General features: G+C 51.6%; 1 protein-coding gene across 6 annotated transcripts in view; it reads right to left on the bottom strand.

Annotated features, from left to right (window-relative positions):
• Positions 1-2,971: 2,971 nt before the first annotated feature.
• Positions 2,972-19,148, bottom strand: part of PTPRU (protein tyrosine phosphatase receptor type U) — a 309,921-nt gene continuing 293,744 nt past the window's right edge. For 4 of the 6 annotated variants that reach the window (XM_074934543.1, XM_074934545.1, XM_074934546.1 and 1 more), the window contains 3 exons: positions 15,194-15,351; positions 12,588-12,723; positions 2,972-3,405 (listed from right to left, as the gene is read on the bottom strand). In XM_074934543.1, coding sequence (XP_074790644.1) covers positions 3,343-3,405; positions 12,588-12,723; positions 15,194-15,351 — 357 coding nt within the window. In that variant the 3' untranslated portion in view covers positions 2,972-3,342. The remainder of the gene's footprint in view (positions 3,406-12,587; positions 12,724-15,193; positions 15,352-19,148) is intronic. The other 2 variants (XM_074934544.1, XM_074934547.1) reach the window with 1 other exon arrangement.

The following is a 19,148-nucleotide window of genomic DNA, read 5'->3' as shown; positions in this document are numbered from 1 at the left end:
TATGGGCTGGATGAATGGACTATAAGGTGGATAGAAAGCTGACTAGATTGTCAGGCTCAACGGGTAGTGATCAATGGCTCCATGTCTAGTTGGCAGTGAAGTGTCCCAAGGGTCGGTCCTCGGGCCGGTTTTCTTCAATATCTTCATTAATGATCTGGAGGATGGCATGGATTGCACCCTCAGCAAGTTTGCAGATGACACTAAACTGGGAGGAATGGCAGATACACTGGAGGGTAGGGATAGGATACAGAGGGCCCTAGACAAATTAGAGGATTGGGCCAAAAGAAATCTGATGAGGTTCAACAAGGACAAGTGCAGGGTCCTGCACTTAGGACAAAAGAATCCCATGCACCGCTACAGAATGGCTCGGCAGCAGTTCTGCAGAAAAGGACCTAGGGGTTACAGTGGACGAGAAGCTGGATATGAGTCAACAGTGTGCCGCTGTTGCCAAGAAGGCCAATGGCATTTTGGGCTGTATAAGTGGGGCATTGCCAGCAGATTGTGGGACGTGATCATTCCCCTCTATTCGACATTGGTGAGGCCTCATCTGGAGTACTGTGTCCAGTTTTGGGCCCCACACTACAAGAAGGATGTGGAAAAATTGGAAAACATCCAGTGGAGGGCAACAAAAATGATTAGGGGACTGGAATACATGAGTTATGAGGAGAGGCTGAGGGAACTGGGATTGTATGGTCTGTGAAAGAGAAGAATGAGGGGGGATTTGATAGTTGCTTTCAACTACCTGAAAGGGGGTTCCAAAGAGGATGGATCTAGACTGTTCTCCGTGGTAGCAGATGACAGAACGAGGAGTAATGGTCTCAAGTTGCAGTGGGGGAGGGTTAGGTTGGATATTAGGAAAAACTTTTTCACTAGGAGGGTGGTGAAGCACTGGAATGCGTGACCTAGGGAGGTGGTGGAATCTTCTTCCTTAGAAGTTTTTAAGGTCAGGCATGACAAAGCCCTGGCTGGGATGATTTAGTTGGGGATTGGTCCTGCTTTGAGCAGGGGGTTGGACTAGATGACCTCCTGAGGTCCCTTCCAACCCTAATATTCTATTATTCTATTCTATGATTCTATGATTCCCTTCCTACCGCAACTCACCTCATCTCTGCCCTTCCCCACCAGCTCACTGCTGTCTGGGACAGCTGCAGTTGCCATCCATGTGCTAGCTACTCCTCCAGATCCCACCCGTGCCTACCCAGCTGCCCTATGAATTAGACCCCAAGTCTATTCTTACCTGTCTGGATAGATCAGGGATGGGCAAACTTTTTGGCCTGAGGGACGCATCTGGGTATGGAAATTGTATGGTGGGCCATGAATGCCCGGTGGGGGAGGCGGACTCTATGGGGTGTAGCATGGGAGGGCTCTATAAGGGATGTTACCAATGTGGGAGGAGGACAAGGGGTATGGCGCCGGTGTGATTGTGTGTGGGACTATACAGGGGCGGTAACAGGGACTCCTCAGGGCCCTGCCGGCAGTGACACCAAGGCAGCTGTACCAGGGACCGCCAGAGGCAGAAGCACCCTAGCTAGGAAGGGTGCGGCCCCTGGGCAGTTCCGAGGCTCTTGAGGGTGGGGCTGTAGGAGACTGGGAGGGGATTGGGCACGCTGCTGCGTGGATGGCAGGGGGGTTCTGATCCTGGAAACAGCACGGTGAAGTCGTGCCTGCGCAATGTGGCTCTGCGTGCCGGAAGATGGTGCTCATCAAGGGAATTGTGAGGCTGGGGAGTGCCGGGCAGGCAGAGCAGGGCAAGCCCCCAACCCTGCTTCCCGGCAGGAGCTTGAGAGCTGGATAAGAACATCTGATGGGCCAAAAGCAGCCCAAGGGCCATAGTTTGCCCACCCCGGGATAGATTCTGCTCCCATTTCAGAACCGAGAAACCTGCCCTGGTAACGGGACTTGCTAGAAGTATCACTTGGGTTGATCTAGATTCACCGGGGTGTAACTGCCTGCAGCCTCAGGGCTGCGATTGCAATGGAATTTCTCTGCATTTACCATAGTAGATTTTGGCCCACTGGCTTCAAAAGGAATTACTCTGATTTACACCAGCTGTAACTGAGCGCAGGATCTGGCCACTCCGTGGGGTTCCCCTGGATTTACCTGGCTCTAACCTGAGGGTTGTATTTGACTGTCCCGACTGAAATATTTTGGCCTTACTTCTGAGGCACCCACTGCTTCCAGCTGCGGCCCCCCAGCCCAGACCTATTCCCACGTGCCTCCTGGTGCTGGCATCACTGACTCAGCCCATTTCGAAGGGCCCTTCCTGCTTAGTCGCCGACTGCTGGTGGCCACTGAATGAGGCAGCAGCCAGTGGCAAGGCGGCTGGTTCCAGGAGACCGTGAAACAACACACACAGAAGGCCAAGATGACCAGGCCTCCGTGACGTCTCAACTTTTGGGCACCCAGTTTGCGACACTTGAAAGGACCGGATTTCCGGGAAGGGCTGAGAACTAGCCCTCTGAAAATCAGGTGCCTTTAACGTACCTTGTTGTGGGCACCCAAAAAGACTGAGGCACCCAAAATCACTTGGCCACTTCAGAAAACCTCGGCAGGATAGCTTACGCTGGGTGTGAGCACTGGACAGGAGCAGCCGTTATGCCCCTGCAAAATGTTACCCAACCTGGATTCCCCCATTCCCACATCTGCTCTGGGAACACACACAAATAAAATAGGACACTCAGGAAGTTGGCATCCATTAGCAAACATCAAACTCATGATTACAATGGAGACTGGAAATGACACAACTCGCTTTAGTGTCTTCACTCCAACGTGGCTTGTGTCTCCACAGAGGCCAAAGCCTGCAGATGACCTTCTGGGTGCCTCTGAAAAGCTGCTTAGACTTAAAATAAAATTAAAAAAACCCAACTACGGTTGTTTCCATAAATCCTTTGTAACCATCACTGAGAAACAGGCTGGAATTACTCTTTTTTCCCTTCCCACTTTGCCTCTTCTTTCGCCTTGATCTGCTCTGTGCATTGGATGTGTCCACAGGTGTCCACGGGTGAAGTCCCCTTGCTCGCCCTTGTATGTTTCACAGTCCTGGCTGTCACGGAGGCATCACTGTGGTAATGGAGCAAGTGCTGGCAACCAACCTGTATGAGCTCTGTCTCATGATGTGAGTGGAAAGAGGGCCTGGGAGATGGAGAGCAGGAGGATGAAGATCTAACATGGCCGACATTGCCCCACGTCCTGCCTTTTGTTTTTCATTATTGTATTTTTTTTATTCTGTCCATTATTATTTTCCCCCCTCTTGCCAGTTGCACTAGCTCAAAGTCTGAGTGCAAAATGCATGTTTGGCGTGAACCCTAAACGGACATTTGCTTTCCATCTTCCGGCACGATGCTATCTTGTCTCCAGTGATTCCAGGTATTCCAGTGCTATGTCGTAGCAGAAATGATACTGCTCCTTTAAGAAGAAGAAAAAAAGAAATGCGTGAAGAGCTGAAGTAAAGAGCTGCCCAGCATAAGCCACTTGTACTGCGCAAGAGGTTTTATTGGTTAGAAGCCTATGAATAGAGCAGAGCAGGAACCAGACTTTGCAGTTTCACAATTTTGAAATTTCTGTGGCTCCAAAATAGAAGGAAAACAAGAAATTTCTAAATTTCCTGCAAAATGAAATTCTGGGGAAAAAAATGCTTCAGGTCTATCGAAATCTTCTGTTCCAATTTTGACTTTTCCCCATTAATTAATTCTATTATATTACTTAAAAAATTAAATGAAAGGTCAATTCAAAATGGAGAATCAAAATGTTCTGTTTTCAATAGGTTCAAACGCGATACTTCAACCTTATAGAAATGCTTTTTTCCATTTTTCCTCCCCAAAGAATGTTCATCATTGGTGACACGTTTCCACAAAACATTTCATGTTTGACAAAACTGGTATTTTCCAATGGGAAAACATTCCTTCCGAGCCTTTCCAACCAGCTCTGCATATGCTGCGCGCTCTCAGCTATGAACTACCTACCTACATAGATCCAGACAGTGCTTTTGGGGAACACTCTCGTAACATTACTATAGGTGCTGGACCTAGGGGTGCTGGGGGTGCTTCTGCACCCTCTGGCTTGAAGGGGTTTCCATCATATACAGGGGTTACAGTTTGGTTCAATGCCTCTCAGCACCCCACTATACAAATTGTTCCAGCCCCCCTGAACATTACCTGTTCATGAAAAAATAAATGCATTTGACACTGGTAAAAGGTGCCTGGGGACAGACCTGGGGACTAAGGTCCTGGATTATCCAGCCTGGGCAATGGAAGCACAAGCATCCTACAAAAAATCTGATCAATAAAAGAAAAAAGAAAAGGAGTACTTGTGGCACCTTAGAGACTAACCAGTTTATTTGAGCATGAGCTTTCGTGAGCTACAGCTCACTTCATAGCTCACGAAAGCTCATGCTCAAATAAACTGGTTAGTCTCTAAGGTGCCACAAGTACTCCTTTTCTTTTTTCTTTTTACGAATACAGACTAACACGGCTGTTACTCTGAAATCTGATCAATGCAGCTCAACCCTGACTCAGAAGACCTATATCTAGGGAAGAAAGGCGAATTCAGTCTCCGGGGTCCATTCATTTCTCAGCCTCCCCACCAAGACTGCCAACAAGGGAGCCAATTAATGCCAATTGTGGGGGGGCCGGGTTGTCACATGGAATTGGTTTCTCATTAGTGTCAATGGCAGCCCCCACCTGAAACAGGACGAGACACGAGGTCAGCCAGGCGCGGGGGTCTCTGCTGCATCTGCTACACATCCGAGCCCACCCTTCCACGTACAAAGCAGGTGACTGCATGTGCCAACAGATGGGTGCATATATAAGCCCCACTAAGGCAGCTTAAGGGCCCGATCCTGGAAAACTGGCATAGGGGAGTCTTACTGTTTACATTCAAGGAAGTGAGCCTGAAACAAACTGCTCCCTGCAGCAAAGACTTACAACCTTCCTCTCAGTTCAATGGCTTGGATGCCTGCACCGCGTGAGCACAGCTGAGTCATTACAGCTCCCTTGGTACAGGTACAGTTAATTCTTGCCTGCACCAGTCTGGGTTTAGTGGGAGCAATTAAAGTACCCTTGTCTGCATATATTTTGTGGCCACGACTTAGGTCCTGTGTGAAAATTTCCCCTGGCTAGAACTGCTACCCTGTGCATTGATTTTTCTATATTTAGAAGATATACAGGATCTTATTTTCCCATTAGAGGAAGGGCTAAAAATAACGAGTTCTTCTGAATGGGAGGATTTGTATATATTTATTTAGCTAGGCCCTAAAATTTACAAGTATCTTTCTGCCCTGGACATCTTGCACTCTAAGAGCACGGTCGCGCATGAATGCGCCGAGTAAGGCATCAACCCATGGCGATACAGCAGCCCTGGTGCCTTTAACAGAACGAGCCCTTTTTCCACTAGCAGAGCATGTGCCCATCGACTTCTCTGGTTCCCAACCCCATTAGGGACTCATCACTCAACCAGAGGGCGTCAGAGCTTGAATCATAGAATCATAGAATATCAGGGTTGGACGGGACCTCAGGAGGTCATCTAGTCCAACCCCCTGCTCAAAACAGGACCAACCCCAACTAAATCATCCCAGCCAGGGCTTTGTCAAGCTGGGCCTTAAAAACCTCTAAGGATGGAGATTCCACCACCTCCCTAGGTAACCCATTCCAGTGCTTCACCACCCTCCTAGAGAAATAGTTTTTCTTAATATCCAACCTAAACCTCCCCCACTGCAACTTGAGACCATTACTCCTTGTTCTGTCATCTGCCACCACTGAGAACAGCCGAGCTCCATCCTCTTTGGAGCCCCCCTTCAGGTAGTTGAAGGCTGCTATCAAATCCCCTCTCACTCTTCTCTTCTGCAGACTAAATAACCCCAGTTCCCTCAGCCTCTCCTCGTAAGTCATATACCCCGGCCTCCTAATACTTTTCGTTGCCCTCCGCTGGACTCTTTCCAATTTGTCCACATCCCTTCTGTAGTGGGGGGACCAAAACTGGATGCAGTACATCACAAGCAGATGATAGCTGTGACTTCGGGAGGGGGATGAGCCTCGGGACGCTCTCAGAGCACGAGGATCCTGTTTGCACGCAATTTCCTTTGCAAACACAAAGACAGGAGGGGGCTCAAAATCCCATGCACAGGAAATCTATGTGAGAGTGCTAAGTGCTTCTAAAGCAGAATCCTCCAGTGAGCCTACAAAAAGAATTAAATTAGCTGTGTGGAGGGGTGGGTACCACTAGGCTGGCCCAGGTGTCGGGGTGTCTTAGAATCATAGACTTTCAGGGTTGGAAGGAATCTCAGGAGGTCATCTAGTCCAACCCCCTGCTCAAAGCAGGGCCAATCCCCAATTTTTGGCCCAAATCCCTAAATGGCCCCCTCAAGGATTGAACTCACAACCCTGGGTTTAGCAGGCCAATGCTCAAACCACTGAGCTATTCCTCCCTCCTTAGGGGCGGGGGGAGGGTCTAGGGGAAGGAAATCAAAGAGAGGAGGCAGCCGCAGAGATTAAAACCACAGAATGCTTTTGGATTAAGGAAAGGGATTGTTTCCTTTTATAATAATGTAAAAATAAACCCCCACAGGCAGCCAGTGCGGGGGGGGGGGGGGGAAGGCCCACCGGGATCCGCAGCTGGTCTGAAGTGGAGCAGACCCCCTGACTTCAGAGAGGCAACCCCCATTTACCCCAGTGGGAGATCTGGCCCACAGTGGCTCCATGAGATTGAGTTTCCTGGAGTAGACATTTCAGGTTCATTTAAGGCTGGGAAAAGATTGTGTTCTGATCCGAAATGCTGCTTTTTGGTAATACCTTTGCAATTTAGCCCAATGGGCTTGACGACTTCATGCCTGTCAGCTGCACCTTTTTATTACTTGTTCTCCCCCCGCCCAATCATGGTTTAATTCCTAATGCAAAGCACATCCCTCCCAAAGCCATTTCAGTTTTAAAGTGAGGGATTTTATAATCCAGGCAATGCAAACACGCTAGCCACCTTGCTTTGAAAAACGCAACGAACCACTTGGATTCCTCTCACAAAGTGATAAAACCCCCAGCTTGACCCCTATGTAGCTCTCACCCCAACCAGCTGTAGGTAGGTTGGCAACTGTCTAATGGCACAAAACCGAACACCCCTTCCCTGAGGCCCTGCCCCTGCTCGCTCAATTTCCCCCATCCTCACTCACTTTCACCAGGCTGGGGCAGGGGATTGGGGTGCAGGAGGGGGGTGAGGCCGGGAATGAGGGGTTTGGGGTGTGGGAGAGGGCTCTGGCTGGGGTAGGGGGTTGGGGTGAGGCGGGGGGTGCAGGCTCCGGGGTGGGGCTGGGGATGAGGGGTTTAGGATGCAGGAGGGGGCTCCGGGCTGGGGCCGAGGGGTTTGGAGTGCAGGAGGGGGTGCGGTTCTGGCTGGGGCTGTGGGCTCTGGGGTGGGGCCAGGGATGAGGGATCTGGGGTGCAGGAGGGGGCTCTGGGCTGGGGCAGCGGGTTGGGGTGTGTGTGGGGGTGCGGGCTCTGGGAGGGAGTTTGGGTGTGGGAGGGGCTCCAGGCTGGGGGTGCGGGCTCTGGGGTGGGGCCCGGGATGAGGGATCTGGGGTGCAGGAGGGGGCTCTGGACTGGGGCAAGAGTTTGGGGTGTGGGAGGGGGTGCGGGGTCCTGGTGGCACTTGCCGCAGCTCCCAGGAAGCAGCCACCAAGTCCCTGCAGACCCTAGGCGCATGGGGGCCTGGGAGGCTCCGCGTGCTGCCCTCGCGCCCGCAGGTTCCCAGCCAATGAGAGCTGCGGAGCTGGCCCTCAGGGCGGGGGCAGGGCATGGAGCCTCCCTGGCCACCCATGCATCTAGGGGCCACAGGGACCTGGCGGCCGCTTCTGGGAACCACACGGAGCTAGGGCAGGTAAGGAGCCTGCCTTAGCCCTGGGCCCCCCGCTGACCGGACTTTTAATGGCCTGGTCAGTACCCTTTTCGACCCTTGCAGCAAGGTCATGCTGGTGGGGCACGCAATGCACTCTTCAAAATGGCATCCTCCATGTCTAACACTGGATAAACGCACGTCTGGTTTTATAACAGTACCAGACAAGGGCAAACCATTTAAAAACAGGACTCTCTTGCTTAAAACTGGACCAATGGCCTGCAATTCAACAGGGCCAAAGAAAACCTCCATGAACGTAGCTGTTGTGGAGGACAAGACTTACCTTGGCTGCTCTTTACTCTGTAGTGAACTGGGTACAGTGAAGGTGAGAAACTGAGGGGACTGGCTAGAGACAAGCAAATCATGGCCGAGTGCTAGCTCAAGGGTGTCTACTCTGCTGTGGCCAGAGGTGTGGCCACAGCCCGTGTAGACACACCCAAGCCGTCTTGGAGCTGGCTAGCGCCAATAACAGCAGTGAGGCTGCAGCAGCACGGGACCTGGACAAGTCTGCCTGGGACCCTGGGTACGTACTGGAGTGGTTAGCCCCCACGGCTGCAGCTTCACTGCTCTTGTGACTGGAGCTAGCTTGGGTATGTCTACATGGGCCGAAGCCACATCTCTGGTTGCTAAGGTTGCCAACTGTCTAATCACACAAACCCAAACACCCTTGCCCCGCCCCTGCACCGAGGACCCGCCCTGGTCACTCCATTTCCCCTCCTTCCATCACTCACTCTCCCCCACCCTCACTTGCTTTCACCGGGCTGGGGCAGGGGGTTAGGGTGCGGGCTTTGGAGTATGGGCGGGGGCTGAGGTGCACGAGGGGGCTCTGGGCTGGGGGTTGGGGTGTAGGAGGGGGTGTGGGCTCTGGGAGGGAGTTTGGGTTCAGGAGGGGACTCAGGGCTGGGGCAGGGGATTGGGGTACAGGAGGGGGCTTGGGGTGCTGGCTGTGGGACAGGGCTCAGGACTGGGGCAGAGGGTTGGGGTGTGGAAAGGAGTGAGGAGTGTGGGCTCTGGCCAGGAGGTGCTTACCTCGGGTGGCTCCTGGTTGACGGTGCAGTGGGGCTAAGGCAGACTCCCTGCCTGCCCTGGCCCCACGCTGCTCCCAAAAATGGCCGGCACATACCTATGGCCCCTGGGGAGGACAGGGGGCTCCGCGCACTGCCTCTGCTTGCAGGCACCACCCCCAAAGCTCCCATTGGCCATAGTTCCCGGCCAATGGGAACGGCGGAGTTGGTGCTGAGGGCAGGGGCAATGCGCAGAGATGCGTTGCCACTTCGCCCGCCCACTAGGGCCCACAGGGATGTGCTCTGGGAAGTGTTCCCCTCCTAACCTACAGCCAGTCACGCCGAAACCATCAGTGTCCTCCTTAGAGCAGCTTTAAACCCACCAAGCTGATCCCCATCACAGAATTCGGAGCTGAGGATTCCAGCAGGGGAAAGGCCCCAGGTGTGAGCTACCTGCACCGCCTCCCAGGGTAATACATCCTGCATGGCTTTGTATGAGAGCCCAGACAGTGGGATATGGATGTCACGGGCACAAAACCCCATGGCCACGTGCTGCTCGTCTTACTCCACCCCACCTGCACCCAGCCTGCTCAGGTCACACAATGTCTGCTGAGGACTGGACGGCAGAAAGGAGGCCTCTGCCTGCCACCCAGCCACACCACAGGCTGGCAGAAACAAAGGATCCACAAAGGGCACAGGAGAGATCCGGAAAGAGACCAATGGCAAGGCTGGAGAGGGGAAGAGCTATGGTGAAGCCTGGTTGTTGTGTGAGTTGTAGCCCAATGCCGACAACAAAGTTCTTAAGGTTGAAGGCCAGAAGGGACCATAAGAACATCTAGTCTGACCTCCTGTATAGAACAGGCCACTCCATTTCACCCAGCTACCCCTGCGTTGAGCCCAACCACTTGAGTTTGGCTAAAGCATCTTCCAGAAAGGCATCGGGTCTTGATTTGCAGACATCAAACGATGGAGAATCCACCACTTCCTTTGGGAGTCTGTGCCAGTGGTTGATCACCCTCACTGTTAAAAAAATTGTACCTTACTTCTAACTGGAATTTATCTGGCTTCAGTTTCCACCCATTGGTTCTTGTTCTGCCCTTCTCGGCTAGATTAACGAGCCCTGTAATATTGGTATTTGCTCCCTGAGAAGGTCCTGATATGGGGTAAAGTCCCCTCTCAATCTTCTCTTTGATAAACTAAACAGGTTGAGCTCTCACTGTCAGGCATTTTTCCAGACCTCAAATCATTTTGGTGGCTCTTTTTTGCACTCCCCCCTTCAAATTTTCCACACCCTTTTAAAACTGTGGACACTAGAACTGTATGCAGTTTCCAGCATCGGAGTTACCAATGCCATGTGCAGATATAAAATCACTGCCCTACTCCTACACGTCCAAGGATCGCATCAGCCTTTTTTGCCACAGCATTGCACTGAGAGCTCACGGTGAGTTACTTATGACCCCCTCAACCCTTTGCAGTATCTGCTTTTCGGATACAGCCACCCATTCTGTAGGTGCAGCCGGCGTTCCTTGTTCCAGATGGCCAACTTTACATCTGGCTGAATTAAAACACATTTTGTTTGAACAGACCCAGTTTACCAAGCAATTCAGATCGCTCTGTAGACTGCCTGTCCTCAACTTTGTTTATTGCTCTGCTTATCTTTGCATCATCCGCAAATTTTATCAGCAGTGATTTTGCTTGATCACTCCCCACTGACAGCTACGTCTTGAGATCTGTCAGTTAGCCACTTCTTACTCCATTTAACATATGCTTTACTGACATTGGATAGTGCTAATTTTCAATCAGAATATCAATGTGGGGGGAGGGATAGCTCAGTGGTTTGAGCATTGGCCTGTTAAACCCAGGGTTGTGAGTTCAATCCTTGAGGGGGCCATTTAGGGATCTGGGGCAAAAATTGGGGATTTGTCCTACTTTGAGCAGGCGGTTGGACTAAATGACCGCCTGAGGTCCCTTCCAACCCTGATATTCTATGATTCTAGAGTAAGTGGGCCATATAAGAGTCTAAATACATTACATCTATGCAGTTACCTTCATCAATCAAACTCATAATCACCTCAAAGAATGAAACCAAGACCTATTTTCCATAAAACCATATTGGCTGGTATTAATTATATTCCTCTCCTTTAATTCTTTATTAATTGAATCCCGTATAAATTTTTCCATTATTTTGCCTGGGACTGATGTCAAGCTAGTCAGCCTACAGCTATCCGGGTCATTCCACTTGCCCGTTTTGAATATTGGCACATTAGCACTCTTCCAGGTTTCTGGAGCTTCCCCGGTATTCCCAGACTTATTAAAAATTAACATCAGCTATCTCCTCAGCCAACTCTTTTAGGACTCTTGGGTGAAAGTTATCCAAGCCTGCTTCTTTAAAAATGTTTATCCCTAGCAGATGTCTTTCAACATCCTTCTTGGTTACCAATGGACTGGAAATCATTCTCCTCCCCCAGACATCATTTTCATGTGCCACAAACACATCAACATGCTTCCTTCTGAATACAGAACAGAAATATTTACTGAACACATCTGCCTTTTCTGCATCATGATTAACAGTTTTACCATCTCCATCTAGTAATGGGCCTAAACCATTGTTAGGTTTTCTTTTGTTCCTACACAGGAGTAGTTAGGTTGTCTTTAGCACGTGGTGTGTACGCAATGGGTTCTGGTGCTCGGAGATAGAAAAGGCAGGGCCACCACAGGCAAACACAACCCACTGCAGGCCCTGTTGTCCCTGGCAGGATGTGAGTGACTCTTCCCACTGAAGTGTAGAGGAGTCCCTCGTATCCCGCCCAGGAGACGGGTGGGCAGAGAACTGAGCCCCAGTGTCCTGTGTGGATCTGTCACAGCAAGGCCTTCATGAGTGTGGCTCTCACTGGAGCACTGCAGGTGGGATCATGTGGGACCACGTCCTTGTTAAGCACCGTCATCCTGCGCACAATGGCATGGGAGCAGGGTGGAGGGGTGCAGTCACCACTGGCCCCACTGTGAGGATCAGGTCGCCACACTGGGTGGGTGACAGGTCTGCTCTGGTATGGCAACTCCAACGCAGAGCAGTGCCAGACCCAGCAGGCTCAGCCCTAGGGGCCTCCCAGCCCATTCTCCAGTCTCCGTTCACGTAGATCTGCACTCCCTGAGTTTAGGGTATGAACTAACCCATGGGGAAACTCTGCTGAAACCACCAGTTGCACATGGTGTTCATCTGACAGTGTGCGCACCAGGCAAGTGCCATCAGAACAAGGAGACCAGCAGACCACGGGGCTTGGCAGGGAGCCTGAGACCAGAAAATGCTCCACAGGGCTGCCCCCCTTTGCTCCTCAGCCAGGACCCCTACTGCTCCTAACCCCCAGGAACAGCTGGAATCATACCTAGTAAATTAACTACAAACCACCGCCCCTTTGTTATTCAGGGGACGAGCCCAGCAATGATACTACGAGGTCATTGCCTCAGACTCTGGGATGCACCCAAGTCACGTTCAGCAAGTGGCTGGGGCAGGGGAAGGAGGTGCCAGGCTGAGATGAATACATCCACGCTGGCTTGGTGTTTGTGCCTCCTGGCTCCCCGGTCCAGGCTGGATTAACTGGATCCCAGTGTGCCTTGACACACAGCAGGACTTTCTGATACACAGCGGCAGGTCAAGCAGGAGGCAGGCAGAAGGGACGGGAGGTGTGGGGGGCGTCGTTCAGAACTTACCAAGGTCTCGACCATATTTGGCTTGTAGTTGCGGAGGGTCTTTGCAGCATAGAAAACATCCACCAAGTTGTGACACTTGATCATCTCCAGGATCATGGTAGAGGCACAGAATGTGCCGCTCCGACCACCCCCATTCCTAGAGGGAGACATACACGGAGTCAGTCACTGGAGAGCCATCGCACAAGGAGACCCACAGAGCAGCTGCCCCAAGAGCAGCCTCACTAAACAGCAAACCAGCTGCAATGGCTGGCCCCTTTCCCTGGTGTTTGACAGGCTTTAGTGAATTAAGCTCCGTGATACCGGAAGGTAGGAAGTGGGGCATGGAGAGGCAAATGCCAGTGCTTTCAACTTGGGGCCCTTGAGAAGTGGCTTGATATTCAGATCGCAGTGAGAGCTGCCAGCATGCAATCCCTCTGAAAATCAGGCCAGTTCCATTCAGGGTGACTAGTTGCAGGCACCCAGGTGTGCATCAGCACTTGCTGCAGCAGATAATACCTTCCCCTTTTCAGTAATAAAAGATGAGCTACTGTCCGAGTGAGGAGTTGGAGAAGCAAGTCAGGGAGCAAACGGATTCATTAGAGCCACACGTCGCCAGGACCGGCCGGACACCCCGGAACGCCAAAGGATGAAATGGCTGAGCTACGGACCAAACGAGGCAATAGGCTCCTGTACCAGAGGGCTGGTGGGTAGCCAAGGTTGTAGCTAGTTTAATAAAAGGTATGAAGAGTGGTCCTGGCAATTTCAGAGGCATGAACCTTCCTTCAGGCCTGCTGACCTTGTTTCCAAATCACCACAGTGTCTGAGCTCCTCATAATCTTTAATGTCTGAATCCTCAGGATGCCCCCTATGAGGTAGGATGGTGCTGTTATCCCCAGGGGATGGGGAACGGAGGCACAGAGACTAAGTGACTTTACCAAGTCTGGGGTATAGCAGGGAGTTGAACCCAGGCCAGCACTATAACCATGGACCATCCTGCCTCATCATCCTCCTGTTCTCCCTGCCATGGGCCTGTTAAGGAAGTTAAGTAGCTCTGGTGAGCGAGGCGAAGTATCGTCATGATCAGAACCTGACTCAGATGGAAGACAAGGGCTAGGAATTTTCATTCTGGCAGGGGGTTAGCAGTGGGGGACCCCTGGGGTCTGTGGTAGGAGCCTCTCATTGAGACGAGGGACCTCACTTTGCTGTCTCTGGCGTATCGGAATGAATTTGAGGGTGGTTTCTTCCAGGAGCTGTTCACACTGCGTGTTTCCTGGCTGGGCCTGCTCCCCTAGAACTCATGGATGGTGGTCTGGGTTTTCCCTCTGCCAGGCTGGGCCTGACTGAACCTCTCACAAAGCTGTGACCTGACACCGCCCCACTGTGATAATGACATTCTTCTAACTCCGAACTGAGCAAACTGGTTCACATGTGGTGGGACGATCATTCCAAGGCTGTGGCCCCATACAGCAAGACTCGTCAGAGGCAGTACAACGAGAAAGGCTGGGGTCTTGCAGCTCATCAGGCCTGGACTCAGAGCACTGGGTTCAATTCCTGGCTCTGCCACAACTTCCTATGTAACTGGGGCACATTCCTTTCTCTCTCCATGGCTCCGGTCCCCCTGTGTAAAATGGGGTGGATGATCCTGTTCTTCCCCCGCTTTATCTGTGATGTCTATTTGGGGTAACGGCTACCCTCAGAACCAAGTGTATCGCTCATGTCCCATCGTTCTGCTTAGCGCCAAAAGCTACTGGGTACACTCTTCCTCCCCCTGCAAACGCATCAGCCTTGCCAGAGACACCGGCCTCTGATTTATGAGCCTCCACACCCTCCTCCTCGCCTTGCTCCCTCTCTTACCTCCCGGTCTTCATCTCCTCAGAGCTCTGAGGGGGCGGAGAGCCGTATTTTACAAAGGACGCTCTCAAATTATACTTAGGTTAATGAAGACGGATGAGGTTGTAATTAATTTTTGATTAAAAGCTCGCCTGCTGTCCCTGTCGATTTGAAAACTCATTATGCCCAGTGTCTGTGTGCGCGCATGCCTGTATGCGTGCAAATGGATGGAGGACAGTTGAGAGCACTCATAGAGTGCGAGCTCGGTAACCAGCCCTGCTAGAGAGCACGTCACTGCAATCACTCAGCTGCTGTCTGCATCCCCTTCTCCTGAAAAGCCTGGCAGGCTCCCGGGACTCTGCGCAGCGGCTGGGATTGCTGCTCAACCCCACAGCGACGGGAGCAGCTTCCACTCTGGGTGCAGCGGGCCTGGACCTCAGCTGGTGTCCACTGAGCTCAACGGATTGACACCGATTTCCACCAGCTGAGCTCCTAGCCCAGTGAGGTCAGAGCTTTGGGCAGGTGTTTTTTAAATGCCTCAAAACTCACCACAGGGATCAGAGGAAATCCAAGATGGCAGCTGCCAAGTCCCTGCTTGGCACTGCGCGTGCACAGAACTGCATCAACGGTGGCTTGCTTAAATACAGACTTCACGCCCAGGAGGGCCCTTGGGCAGCACTAAGGGCGGGTGGGCTGATGGGGGTCGCTCCCCTCTAGCCCTTTGGGCATGTGGGCTGGCGGGAGCCGCTGGCCACCACCCCAGGTGAGCAGGCTGTTGTTCTCCGGGGGCTACTCACAAGCAGTGCACGATTGTCCTCCCGTTGCCGCTCTCCTCCTGCCACTTCTCTACTTGGGCCAGCAGGTGCAGGAACGACTTCTTGGAGTCTGGCGTGTCCCTGTACGCTGACCACCTCAGGTACTGGAAATGCCGGACCATCAGGTGCCCTTCCTGCAACTAGAAGAGGCCCATTAGTGTGTGAGTATGGCCCCCTCCTAGATGTCCTGCTGGAGGGTCTGGTGGGGGCAAGGGGCGACTCAGGACTTGTTAATGCTTGTGGAAGGGAGGCTTCACATGGGCAGCGCATAGGCAAGTGTCCATCTACCCACCCTCCCCGAATCTCTTGCTATTCAGTCATCTCCCCAGCACCTCTCCTAGTGCATCTCAACCCTGATTTGCACTGCCCTGGCCATTCCAGTCACAACCCACCAAACACAAATGCAGCTCTGACAATGCACCTCAACCTAATCTGTACCACCCCCTGCTATCCCTGTCCTGGGCTCCCTGCAATGCCAATGCACCTCAACCTAACCTGTAGCCCCGCTGCTAGCCCCATCCTGGACTCCCCACATAATGCACCTCAGTCCTGCCGCCATAAGTACTTGGCTGAGAGCACCTACACTTATTCATGCTTTGTTCACTGCAAACCTCTTGAAACAAGGCCATCCGGCCAGGGGCGCAGAATGGTAAGAATGCTCTTTAATACCCTAGTAATCTAGTTAGCTTTGCAACCTAATGCAGTTAGAAGGCTCCGGGAGAAGATGGATTTATATGCACAAAGCTAAGTAAGCCTGGGCTTTAGCCAGATGGATGAGGGGCTCAGTTCTGACTCAGAAGATGAAAATATTCTGGGAATGAAGCCTGGCTTGTGCAATGAAACACCAGGCCCAGCACTCCACTTGGGACTGCTGTTTTCAGCCACAACTGTGTGGGGAGTTGAGGCGGGCGGGTGAAAGGGAAGGGAGAGAGAAATCTAAGGCAGGTTGTTGGATTCCCAGCAAACAGCACTGGATCTCTCGGGCTAGGATCCTAGATACCCAGGTGGGATGGAACCAGGCACCTGCTCTTAGTTCTAAAATCAGCGGGGCCAGAGAATTCCCACTCCCAGCGCCCTGCAATACGGCAGTACAGGCTGATCTCACGTTTACCTCCCAAAGGACGGCACAGTGCTTGGCAAAATCAGATCAACGCATGGTGCGCAGGGCTCGCTTTGCCCCCGCTGATGTACACACAGGGCCCAATTCTGCTCCCTCTTACACAGATGTGAAGCTGAAACAACACCATTGACTTCGGGATTTACACCAACGGCCAGGAGAGGATAATTTAGCCCACTAAGAACTGACTCTCATTCTATCACACTGTGAGCAGCGTCACGTTCACACACATACACCCCCCCTCAATATCACAAGCATACCCACGCACATGGGTCCCAGTATCACACACACCACACAGAGCAGCATCACAATCATACACAGCCAATACCATACCTAGCTCAGCTTCACAGTTACATGTGCCCCTCTCACACACACTTTAGACATAACACCACCTGGAGCAGCACACACAACTACACCCTCACACAGTGCATTGCCACACGCACTCTCTCCACTCTACACAGCAGCACCTGGCAACCACCCTCAGACACACACAGCAGCAGCCACACAGACCGATTTGATTCTCTAGTGTAAACGCTTTCCCATGAAAGCAGCCCAGGCAGGACTGCAGAGTTCCGGGGTTTGATAACAGCTTCGTCTAATTCATGATACAACTTTCCAAATCCCAGATGATCTGGGGAAGAGGCGACAATTCAGGAGGTCCTTTCTGCTGTCTGGATTGAAGATCCTAGCTCCTCATTCACCTGGGTTGCTTGTAAGTTCCAGAGAGGATCTGATGTTGACTTCCACGCTGTGACACCCTGGCACCCCAATATTCACCACTGTCATGTAATTAGGATATGTTTTGTACAAAGTATGCCTTGTGAGGTATCATCCTAAAAGTCTGGATCTGCTAGACATTAATAGCTCGTTGGAGTGTATGTGCTATCGTCGTATGTGAAGTTATGAAGTTTGGCTCTGTGTGTGTTACTGAAACACGTTGTGAGGGTGAAAACACCCACAAGCAGCCTTCTGGTACAACAGTCAAAAAGCCAGACAATGTTGGTGGCTTGCTGAGGAAATGCACACAAGCACAAGGATTCATAGAATCACAGAAGATTAGGGTTGGAAGAGACCTCAGAAAGTCATCTAGTCCAACCCCCTGCTCAAGGCAGGACCAACCCCAACTAAATCATCCCAGCCAGGGCTTTGTCAAGCCAGGCCTTAAAAACCTCTAAGATTCCACCACCGCCCTAGGTAACCCATTCCAGTGCTTCACCACGCTCCTAGTGAAATAGTGTTTCCTAATATCCAACCTAGACCTCCCCCACTGCAACTTGAGACCATTGCTCCTTGTTCTGTCATCTGCCACCCCAGGAACTATGCACAATAGAAACCTCTCAGAGATAGCACTACACAATGGGAACTGTTTGACACAGCAAAAGAGCTTTCCAGAAAGTGGGAAGAAGATATAAAAGGGGGGAAATGACATCATGAGGGTACCTCACTCTCCCTACAACAACACACCTGGAAACATCTGAGGAACAAAGACTGAACTGGGGGAAGTGATGATCCCAGGCTAAGGGATTTCTTGCCTGTGTATGAAAACCTGGGAAACCTGAGCTGCAAAGCAAAGGCAGCCTGTGCCTTAAGAATCTGCCAGCCTGTTTATCACTCAGGGTGAGAATCTGCTAATTCATATCCTACCTGTCTAGTGTGTTAAGATCAGTTTGTGGTTTTGTTTATTTACTAGGTAATCTGTTTTGCTATCCCTTATAATCACTTAAAATCTATCCTTTTTTAGTTAATAAACTTATTTTATGTTTTAATCCAAACCAGTGTGCGTTTGACTAAGGAGCCTGGGGAAAATCTCAGCTTGGTTACCACAAGTGTGCATGGTCCTCTTCACGTCAAGGGAGAGGCGGACCTGGTGTTAAACCCATATACTGGCCAGATTGGACCAGGGCAGGACAGTATTGCCCTGGGGTCCTAGGCTGGCAGGCTGGCAGTTAGAGAGCCCACATGTGACTGCAGTTCGGTGCGTCCTTACCTGTGTGAATGCTAGGGAAAGTGCAAGCTTGGAGGGCTTTGCAACTTGTCACAGCAGCACAGTGTGAGAGGAAGCCCAGGCTGGTAGGTCAGAGGGCTCAGTGGTACCCCAGTTCCAGGTGGCAACCTGGGGGGAACCCATCACACATGCCATTTACCTTCCCTCGCTGGTCAGTTTCCACCGCTAATGACCTGCCTGCAGTTATTCTGGAAGTCACCTGCCACACAGGTGCTGGTGGGGAGTGGACATTTTGCTGGCATATGGTACCCATTAAAAATAGCCCCTGGGGCTACAGCAAAGGAAGGAGCCTGAGGGTCAGGGGCTGTCTCTGTGCTGATTCAGTTATGCAGGACAGCAAGTGGAGAAATCAAAATGCAACTGAAGCACCCAAGCCCGTCAGGCAGGCTCGGCTCTGACATTAAAGTTAGAGGCTAAATGAGGTCTGGGCTTGCTCCAAACCATTGTTAAGTGCTAGCAACGGGCAGACCTCTAAATGATTCCATTCAGACATGCTCCGGAAAGCATGGATGCTTCCCTGAAACTTATCCAGACTTCTTGGGTCTGAGATTTAGGACAGAAATCTGGCCAAAACAGGCCTCCTTACAGGATCTCAACCTTTCCACTTCCAGGTGGACTCCAGAAATGCAAGGGGGGAAAGTGAAAAATATTGAGGAGAGGGGGAAAAAGGGGAGCAAACGTCTTCAGGTGGCAAAAATTAAAAGGGTTAGGATCCATTCTGAGGTGTGGTCAAAGGTCCTGCTCAGTTCTCCTATGAACTGCCAGACCAGATTGATCCTACGGCCATTTAATGCACTAGCCTGTCTCCAGCAATG

The sequence above is a fragment of the Natator depressus genome, chromosome 19 (genome assembly GCF_965152275.1).
Source record: "Natator depressus isolate rNatDep1 chromosome 19, rNatDep2.hap1, whole genome shotgun sequence".
Taxonomy (NCBI): domain Eukaryota; kingdom Metazoa; phylum Chordata; order Testudines; family Cheloniidae; genus Natator; species Natator depressus.
This window is presented reverse-complemented; position numbering and strand designations above follow the sequence as displayed.